At 49.8% G+C, this 10,222-nt stretch overlaps 1 protein-coding gene across 1 annotated transcript; it reads left to right on the forward strand.

Annotated features, from left to right (window-relative positions):
- The first annotated feature begins 580 nt into the window (after window positions 1-580).
- VAMP3 (vesicle associated membrane protein 3) lies at window positions 581-9,961 on the forward strand. The gene is made up of 5 exons (XM_045063682.1): window positions 581-699; window positions 2,853-2,934; window positions 6,181-6,339; window positions 7,074-7,125; window positions 8,179-9,961. Coding segments are annotated over exons 1-5 (315 nt in total). The 5' UTR covers window positions 581-697; the 3' UTR covers window positions 8,199-9,961.
- The last annotated feature ends 261 nt before the right edge of the window (window positions 9,962-10,222 follow it).

Genomic DNA, 10,222 nt, shown 5'->3' on the forward strand with positions numbered 1-10,222 from the left:
TTTGGTTTGTTTTAAGGTAGGCGATGTCTACGTTGGTAGGAATCCTCCCGGTCACAGCTTTGCACCCGGCAAAGTAACCCCCTGCGTCTGGATCTGTGCCTCCGCCCGCAGCCGACCAGACGTTGAGGACCTCCTCTGTGCCGGGGCCCCGGAATGCAGAAATACGGAAACGAAACCCAGCCCCTCGCGGCCGGGCTCCCGTAAACGGACGGGTACGGCCCGCGCAGGGACAGACGCTCGAGTCGCCAACGAGCACGCGGAGAGAGGGAGTCTACCCTACGGACGCCGGTGATAAATACTCCCAGCGCGCCTTCCGATCTTATTTTAACCAGTGTCCCGGGGAAACGGGGGTCTCCAGGACCACCGGGCTAACGCGGCACGTCCAGCAGAAGCACGCAGTCCCCTGTACTGTCACGGCCAGGGAAATGGCCCCGCCCCCATTGACCGACACTGTCCCCTCACCGGGCCCGACGCGCCAGGCGCACCGCCCCGCGCGGTCAGCTCGCGCCCCGCCCTCCGCCCTCCGCCCCACCCCGCCCCCTCGGGTGGCCCCGCCCCGAGACGCCCCGCCCCCCTCCGGCGCGCCCCTCCGCGGCCGCGCCCGGCGACGTCATCTGCCCCGCGCCGCCGCCCCGCCCAGCTCCCGGCCTTCGGTCCCGCTGCGCCGCTCTGCTGACCGTCGCCCGCCGCCACCAAAATGTGAGTGACGCGGCGAGACGCGGGTTGGCTTCGGACTCCGGGAGACGGTGGCCCGCGGCTGGGATCCTCCCCTGGCTCGGTTCCCCCCTCCCGCCCCCTTCGGCCGCTCGGACGCGGGCCTGCGCGGTGGCTCCGGAGGCCCAGGGATGGGCGGCGGCCCCGAGGACACGGGCTGCCGGCGGGCGGAGCCTGCCCCGCGGCGGTCGGGCGGTCGCGGAAGAGGCGGGGGCGGGGCTGCCGGGGGATTCCCGGAGCTAGGAAACGCCCCCTCCCTCCACGGTCCCTACCTGGACCCCACCCCTTCCCCCCTTCCCCTAACCCCGGGCCCGAGGCTCCCCAGAGGAGCGGTGGCCCCTGCCCTAGACCTGGAGCGCCCGTTTGCCGCCTGGTGCTGGGCTGGGCTCCGGAAGTTACAAGGGAAAGGACCTCGGCCCTGTGTGGAGAGGCGGCGGCGGTCAGAGCGGACTCGGGAGCAGAGCTGTAGACCTTCCCTCTTGAGGCAGAAGCCATCTTGTAGTGGCCCCTGAAAACATGGGAGTTTCCCGTGGTAATATTCTGTCAAGAGTCCCACGGACCCCCTGTGCCCCTCCAGCCTGTCATGGCTCACCTACGGAGGAGGAAGGAATGGGTGCTTTCCTCGGGTTCCTCCTAGGAGCTAGGGCCACCACTCTGGAGTGTACCCGCTGAGGCTGCTGTGCCAGGAAATCAACGGTGGTTAAGGTGGTTAAGGTCTAGATCCGTAGCATCATGTGGGACCTGGTCTGGAGACAGGCTCCAGTGCAACCAGCCGTGTTGGCTTTCTAAACCCCACTTTAGGCTTCCATGAGATGGGGCTAATGGTAGTACCTCCTTCTAAGAGTTAATAAGGATTAAATGAGAAAACGCTTGAAGACGACGTACCAGTGCGTGGTTCTTCACTGTTACCTATCAGAGAATAAAATTAAGTGTAAGGGCAGGCATGGGACCTGCTACATCCCCGGTCTTTGACACATGGTAGGTATAAAAAAATTTGAACCAGTGGATGCATCAGTAGCTGGTGTATGAAGACGCATGCTTGGTGCTGTCTTGGGTACAGGGAAGAGCCGTCTAAGACACAGGAGTCTGATCTCCTAGAGAAGGCAAGACGTTCCGATGACCCTTGAACAACATGGGTGTGAATTACACGTGGGTTTTTTTCCGATAAATACAGAACACTACAGTTACTGTGTTTTCTCTGTCTTAACGATATCCTTAACAGTTTTTCTCGACCTTACTTTATTGTAAGAGCGCACTGTGTAATACATACAACATACAAAATACGTGTAAATCGACTGTTCATGTTCTTGGCAAAGCCTCTGGTCAACAGTAGGCTGTCAGTAGTTACATTTTTGGAGGAGTCAAAAGTTACGTGCAGATTTTCAGTTGTGGGGTGGGGAAAGGGGTTGGCGCCCCCAAAGCCCACCTTGTTCAAGGGTTGACTGTGTATGTGCGTGTGTGTGTGTGTGTGTGTGTGTCTGTGTGTGTGTGAAAAATCAAAGTGTAGCCAACCGAGTAATGGAAGCAATAAGGACTTCAGAGCCACAGTGGTCAAGGAAGATCTGCCTGGGGAGAAACAGGCATTCAGTGAGGATTTGAAAAGAGGGGAACCTTTTAAGAGAGGAGGCACCGCATCTCCCCTTTCCCACTCACACCGCCCCTCCTCCCTACATCTTGATGTTCCTGATCCTGTTTCTGTAAATGAATATATTTCTCCGTAGTGGAAAGGTGGCATTTTGTAATTGTTCATAAGTGTGAAAACAATTCTTGCCACAATGAGAGATCAAAAGAGTACTGAGTGCATTTAAGCAGATGTGTGCCTTTAAACAATAAAAAAGTAGAGTTTCCCTCTCTGAGGATCCCTGATATTAATATCAGGTGCTTCAGCCTTACAGAGTAAAGCTTGTTAAACCTTCACTTTAGACTCTGGTCACTTCTCACATATGGATGAATCTTGGAAATTATAGAGGAATTCGAAGAAATGTCATTAGAACCTTTGTTCATTACTGTGGAAAGGATTTCTTTTCTGCTTTAGTTCTGAAACTTCTAACAGCGAGGTCTTGGAGTAACGTCTTCATCCTTACAGAAATGTATCTGAAATCAGAATTTACTCATGCTTGTGCCTTTCCACGTTTCAGGTCTACAGGTGCACCTGCAGGTTCAAGTGCTGCCTCCAGCAGCAACCGAAGACTTCAGCAGACACAAAATCAAGTCGATGAGGTACTGGTCTCCAGTGTTGAAAACTGAATTTTAAACCAACATGGGAACACCCTGGAAAGAATTCTTTTTAGAAAAAGTATCATAAAAGCATGAGTATAAAGGAAATGCTGGCTGTTTCTTAAATATAACAAATGAGCTAAGCTTCTGAGAAGTGAGTCTCCAGGAGTCATGCTTGTTTTCCCATGACCGAATCCTGTATCTGAACCACAGACACTCCTCCTGAGAGCATTCCTCCAGGAACCACTTTATAAGATACAGTTTGCCACAATTTGAAAAGAAAAAAACAGTTTATAAAATAGGGTAATAGAGTTTTAAGGATTAGGTCTCTAGGTTGTTCGAACCAAGACGAATCCCTCCAACCCGATTTTTCATCAAAAGGCTTCTTAGAGTAGCCTGGCACACTGGTTACTAGGCGTGAGCAAACCTCTGGAATTCCATTCCCGCTGTCACCCATTCACGTACCGAAGGCAGATGCTGGCAGAGTGCTCCAGCCCGACAAATCGGTGTTTGTGGAATCCTGGAGTCTTTTTTCCAGCATCTTTGTTCTGCTCTGTATGTGCAGGCCCACAGTGGAAGACTGTGAGCAATGCCGACTAGGATTCTGTAGCCCGAATAGCTGCCAGCGTGCAACAAAGACCTCTCGCTCTTTCTGCATTTAGCTGCTTTAAAAAGCAGAGTCCAACCTAGGTCAGATTGCATTATTAAATCATTTGGTAATATTCTGGTCTGATGGTTTTGTTTAGTAACTGAATTCTAAAACTTGGACATTTCCGTGGAGTGCTTACCCACCTTACCCAGTCTAACCGGATGAAGCTTGCTTTTACTTACAAACTCAAACTGGGTCCTTTTTCTTAACCAAAGGAATTTTAAGGAGAGGTGGAGGTATTTTGTTGTTTTTTTTGTTTTGTTTTTAATTGAGGTGAAATTTACATAACCTATAATTAGCCATCAAGCAGGGGAGTTCAGTGAACTCCGCGTTGTGCAGCCGTTAACCTCTGTCTGCTTCACTACTTTTGCTCCTCCCCGCCCCAAGAACGCCGCGGACATGCGCAGTCCTCGCTTGCCGTTCCCCTTCTCTCCCGTTCTGGTGACCTGTAGTCCGCTTTCTGTGGCTGTGGATTTGCCTGTTGTGGCTTTTTCCGATAAAGGGGTTCATGCCGCATGTGGCCTTTTGGGTCTGGCTTCTTGCACTCAGCATAACATTTTTGCAGGGTCCCCGTTGCAGCATCTGTCAGTACCGCCTTCCTTTTTCGGGCTGAGTGGTGGTCTGTGCTGTGTGCGTACAGAATTTGTTTCCCATTCGTCTGTGGAGGGGTTTTGGAGTTTCCACCTTTTGGTTATCATGAATGCTGCTGCTGCAAACATTCATGGACAAATCTCTGTGTGGCTGTATGTTTTCATTTCTCTTGGCTATGCATCTAGAAGCAGGAGTGCTGGATTATGTGGTAATCTTGTGTTTCACTTTTTGAGGACCTGCCAAGCCTGTACACAGTGGCCGCTGCTGCCTGCCTTCCCTCCAGCAGTGTCCGGGGCCCTGCTTCTCCGCTTCCTCACCAACACGTGTTCGTTTCTGTTTTCTCTGAGTGTCGCTGTCCTCCTTAGTGAATATGAAGTATTTCATTGTGGTTTTGCTTTGCATTTCTTTAATGACCAGTGGTGTCGAATATCTTTTCATGTGCTCGTGGATCATTTGTTTACGTTCTTTGTAGAAGTGTCTAGTCAAGTCTGTTGCCTGGCTTTTCTTACTGGGTTGTTTCTCTCCTTGTTGGGGAGCAAGAGTCCCATATATATGTGTATATATATATTCTGGATATTAAACCCTTCTTAGATAAATGATTTGCAAATAGTTTCTTCTATTCTGTAGATTGTCTTTTCATATCCTTGAGAATGTCTTTTGTACAAAAGGTTTTAATTTTTTTGAAGTTCAGTTTATTTTGTCTTTCGTTGTTCTTGATTTGGTGTCAAATCCATGGCCAAATTGGAAGTTAGGAATGTTTGCTCTTATGTTTTCTTCTAAGAGCTTTATAGTTTTTAGCTGTTATACTTGGGTCATCAATCCATTTTGAGCTAATTTTTATATATAGGGTGAGCTGTAAAGGTCCAGCTTCGTTCTTTTGCATACAGCTGTCCCGTTGTCCGAGCACCATTTGCTGAAGAGACCATCTTCCTCCTCACTGAGTGATTTGACAGTTTTGTCAAAAATCATTTGGCCATAGAAGTTTGAGTTAATTTCTGGTTCCTCAGTCCGTATGTCCGTCCTTATGCTAGAATCCCACTACTTTGATTGCTGTAGCTTTGTTGTAAGGTTGTGAGGAAAGTCTGAGTCCTCCAACATTTTCTTTTTCAGTATGTTCTGCCTATGCAGACCCCTTGCAATTCCATACAAATTTAAGGACTGGGTTTTCTGCTTCTGGGAGGGGATGGTGATGGGGGCGGGACCGTGGCATTTGACTAGAGATTGCGTTGGATCTGTTTATCTGTAGGCGCTTTGAGGCATCTTGCCGTCTTAACAGTAAGTGTTCCCATCTGGGAACTTGGAACGTCTTCCCATTTAATGACATCTTTGACTCCTTTCCGAGGTTTTCTTGTAGTTCGTTTTCAGTGCACAAATCTTCCACTTCCTTGGTTCACTTTATCCCCTACTATTTTATTTTTTCAGATGCTACTGTATATGGAATTTTTTAAAATTTCCTTTTCATTTATCTTATATGGAAACATTCTGATTTCTGGGTGCTGGTCTTGTACCCTGAGCCTTTACTGAGCGTGTTTATTGACTCTAGTAGTGTGTGGATTCTTTAGGATTTTCCATACGTGGAATCATCTGCAGATGGCTCCCACTTTACTTCTTTCTTTCCCATTTGGATGTCTTTTGTTCTTTCCTTGCCTCATGGCTCCGGCCAGAGCTCCCCGGGGAGTGTTGAACGGCGTTAGTGAACGCGGGCGTCCTTGCGTGTTCTGGATCTTGGGGAGAAATCTCCGTCTTTCACCCCTGAGCCTGGGTGTTACTTGAGGGTTTTTCCACAAATGCTCTTTGTCATGTTAGGGAAGTGGCCTTCTGTTTCTAGTTTGCCATGTGTTTTCCTCAGGAAAGAGTGAGCCCCTCCCTGCTCCCTCCTTTTTAAATGAAAGTGTGGCTCAGAGTAACCAAGTGCTGACCCGAAGGGAAATGAGCCCTTTTACTTCGCTGCGAGTTCTGCTTGTTTCCCCTCCCTCTCGGTGTAACTCGGCGTGCTTGCGTCCGCTCAGGTGGTGGACATCATGAGAGTCAACGTGGATAAGGTGTTGGAAAGAGACCAGAAGCTGTCGGAGTTAGATGACCGCGCAGATGCGCTACAGGCAGGAGCATCCCAGTTTGAAACAAGCGCTGCCAAGTTGAAGAGAAAATACTGGTGGAAGAACTGCAAGGTGATTTTCTTTCGCCTGTTTTTACATGGAGTCACCCTCCCTTCTCAGAGGGCCTGCGGGTGTTGGAGAGGAGTTTGATGTCCCGTACGTGGAACTCTGGCTTGACTCTGAGTCTCGAGCCCTGACCGCATGCCCTCTTCCCGTGCCCTCAGCTAGGAATGCTCCGTGAGCCATGGCTGACCTTAAGCAGCGTATAGAACAGGAATGTCCAAAATCGGGTCAGCAGCCCACCAAGGCCCTTCCACATCTCTACCCCCGCAAAGCCCTGCACACACAGTGGCAGGAAAGGGCTGGGGTTGGCAGCCCACTGGCCTGTGGTTCAGTGAAAGGCTCCAGCGGCACAGGATAGGGGTGCTTGAAAGCCAGTATGCTCCACAGAAGTGCAGAAAGCAGCCCCCTAGCAGCGCACCCCAGAGCAGACCTTAACACCTGCCGCAGCTCAGATGTATCTAGCCCCTTAGGGCACACGAGTGACCCTCCCCGATGCACAAGACGGGTTTAGTAGCCCATGCAGATGCCTTCCTAGGGACCACAGATCATTGGACCATCTTCTAAAAAGCAGATAAATAACTTCATACTATAATCGAGAACAGCAAATTTAGGCTTTAAAAACTGAATTATTTCAGATTATAGTGTACCTTAACTTCTCGGTCCATGACTAGAATGTTACAGTCTTCAGTGAGCACGCTTGTCTATATGTTTGGAAATGTGAGATGGTCTCTGTTTTGTCGCAGATGTGGGCCATAGGGATTGTCGTCATCGTCATCATAATCATCATCATCATCGGTGAGTTCTTCTGGCAGAAATCCACTATTCAGGTCTTCTCGGTGTGGTCACAGCTGACGTCACATACAAGAACTTGGAATAAAAAGTTCCCTCAGAATTACTAGTTCACTCCAAAGATTTTCATTTTCTTCAGTAAATATTTTTTTTAAGATTTTATTTATTTATTTGACCGAGAGAGAGAGAGAGAGAGAGATTACAAGGAGGCAGACAGGCAAGCAGAGAGAGGGGGGAAGCAGGCTTCCCGCCGAGCAGAGAGCCTGATGCGGGGCTTGAACCCAGGACCCTGAGATCATGACCTGAGCTGAAGGCAGAGGCTTAACCCACTGAGCCACCCAGGTACCCCTCTTCAGTAAATGTTTTAAGTACTTGATTATTTCATTAAAATCCAAGGGTTTTTTAAATACACACATTGATCCTTTGAAGTCAGAGGAAAATGTGTTCATTTCCACTGCCCCATCTGTTTTTACTCTGACACATTTTCATCCGATACTTCCTCGTACGAGGAACAGTCTCCTCTGTTGATTACAAGCATGACTGCCTGTCCCCTGTGGCTCCGGTCCCGTCCAGCTGCGCAGCCCTGGGCAAGCAACTTAATGTCCCGCGTCCTCAGTTTCTTCACGTGGAGACTGGGGATGTAGTAGAACACCCATCCGCTTGCTGTGGGGACACCGCTGCTCAGTCTGCGAACGGCACGTAGCATGGTCCCGGGCACGAGGTACTGACAGTAGCGGGGGAAGTGCCCCTGTCGGTACGGCCATGCCTGTGCGCACAGAAGTCGGAGTGCCGGAATCCCCACTCCTGCTAGCGTACGTGATGCCGGAACAGGCCGTTGATGTTTGTTGCCCGGGCCCTGGGAACCATTTGCAAAAGCGGTTCTTCCCACCCCTTCTCTTGACAGTGACCTCCAGCCCTTGGCAAAGTGTAGAGACGCCACTAGTAAGAAGGTGGCCTAGTTGACTTGCGCATTCAGACCGTGACGCTTACTGTTAACTCCGGGTTTGCAGTGCGAGACTGAACTGCTGTTTGCTCTGCTTTGTCCTGTCTCCCCCTTAGTGTGGAATGTCTCCTCGTGAAGAACCAGTGCCGCCCTGCCTGCCGTTCAAGAAACCTCTTCGAGACCTTTGACTTAGAACCCGCTATATTCTCGAGCTCGCCTACTGTTCTGTCTAAGCTGATTAGTTTCTGTTTGTTACTGTAAAGTTGAATTTCTAGGCCATGTGCCTTTGTGATGTCATAAACACTCCGAACTTGAAGTGCGGCCGCCCAGCTCACGCCCGGCCCGGTGCCTTCACAGATGGCCGAGTGGCTGATGAAGAGCGGCTCTTAACTTCCCGAGTGTCGTCACCTCGAAGTAAGGTTGTCTGAGGAACTGCCGTTAATTCCAGTTAAGGGACTTTGTTCCAGGCTAGCTGTCCCTGCCGTATGACATCTTCTGAACCACATTCTAAGCCTTTAGGTAATCAGATTTCCAGTTTGTGCCTTCCAGAAAGAACACTACTGCCTAAGCAAATCTGTAACAGTAACAGGTTGTGCCTTACTTTGCTATTTTTCGGATTCCCTAGAAGAGAACTTTCTACTGTTTATAAGCACTACTGACTCTTGCGCTGTATTTAAAAATAAGACGTGGATAAAGAGTTTCTGCTCTTACATTAGATATGAAGATGTTTACTTTCTTGTTACTGTTTTTGTATCACTTGCTAAAAATAGTATTTTAATCAGAAATAGCCTCTTTAAAACATTTTTACAGAACTATGGCTATGACCAAAGTTTCTATTTTGCCAAAAAGTTGAATGCCCAGTACAGTGTCCTTACGTCTGATCCTGACACATAAATTCAAAAAAGTGACAAATGGAACTTAAGGTGCCCTTCAGAATTAAAGTTGTAATACTGTCTGTGAACCCTCTCCATCCTGACAGGCCTGTCTTGCCTCGAGTGCAGTGGGTGGTGCAGCTCCCCGAGTCCGCATTTCTCCCAGGGGCAAGAGCAGGTGTAAGCCAGACTATGAGCATCTCCTCCCGAGAGCCTGAGCTCAGTAGGGCCTCTGATCATTATGGGAGCAGCAGTCCTGCAGCCTTCGAAGGAGACCATCTGTGAACTGGTCATTAACCGGCCCGGTCCGCATAAACAATAGCCTTTGGTAGTTTTGTTTTCCTGTTTTTATCCATATCCCACTTCCTAAATCTGTCTTCTGAATTGTACCTTCTACTGGGCCTTGGTCAGGGGTGGATGATTGTTCCCAGAGGACAGCTAACCAGAGACTCTCTTTCGTCAACGTCAGAAACTGTACAAGATGCTGCTTTGGAAACAGCTTTGTCACCTGAGAGACTTGTGGTGTATGTGAGACTTTTACCATCAGGGCGGGTGGCTTAAGGATGGGAATTCAGGTTGGCATGCATACAGGCAAGGAGGCTCCAAGGGAGAAATGCTGAGGTCTTACCACCCTGACCCGTGGTTACTAGAGGATTCTAAAATTCTTGTCCATATGCCAGCGTGTGACTCACAAAGCAGCAGTTGAGGTGCACCAGGACACGGGCTCCCTTTAACATCTCTCGCCCTGGCCTCACTGAGACGCTGCCGTGTTGAGGACACGCCCCGCACGACGCCCCACAGGAGGAAGGAAGCAGCCATCAGAGTGGGGCAGGCCTTGAGGCCGCCCTCTGCTCAGGGGCTCTGGCCGGGTCTGACTCAGAAACCTTGGTGCGCTCTCCTTGCCTCGTGCCCGGTCCCTGTAACCCGCTGGCTCCTGCACTGACCCGGGGGCACCTTGCTTGTATCTGTGCATTTAGCTGGGAACTTACCCACTCTAACGAACTGAATAAACTGTTTATAAGCATGATTCTGGTATCTTGTGTTGCTTGTAGAAGAATCGCTGTGCGCGGTCCAAGTCACAAAACTGGCATTCCTTGTTGCCGGCCTCCCTTCTCACTTAGAGACCCCCAAATGCACTTTCTCTTCTTCCCAGCCCCCAGCATTTTCCCCTACCCTAGTGAACCCAAGCAAACCCTTCCTCTCGTGAGAAGTATAGGAGATGAGGGGTGGGGGCGCCGGCTTTCCTATAATTGCCAGAATGCTCAGGAGCTGGCTTTTGAGTTTCTTA

Source organism: Mustela putorius, unplaced genomic scaffold, assembly GCF_011764305.1.
Source record: "Mustela putorius furo isolate JIRA1106 unplaced genomic scaffold, ASM1176430v1.1 tig00003853_pilon_pilon_pilon, whole genome shotgun sequence".
In the NCBI taxonomy this organism is placed as follows: domain Eukaryota; kingdom Metazoa; phylum Chordata; class Mammalia; order Carnivora; family Mustelidae; genus Mustela; species Mustela putorius.

Excerpts from the sequence above, each read along its gene's own strand:
- VAMP3 (XM_045063682.1), top strand. Across the intron at positions 2,935-6,180 it reads CACAAAATCAAGTCGATGAG|GTGGTGGACATCATGAGAGT; the intron begins GTACTGGTCTCC and ends GCGTCCGCTCAG. Across the intron at positions 6,340-7,073 it reads ACTGGTGGAAGAACTGCAAG|ATGTGGGCCATAGGGATTGT; the intron begins GTGATTTTCTTT and ends GTTTTGTCGCAG.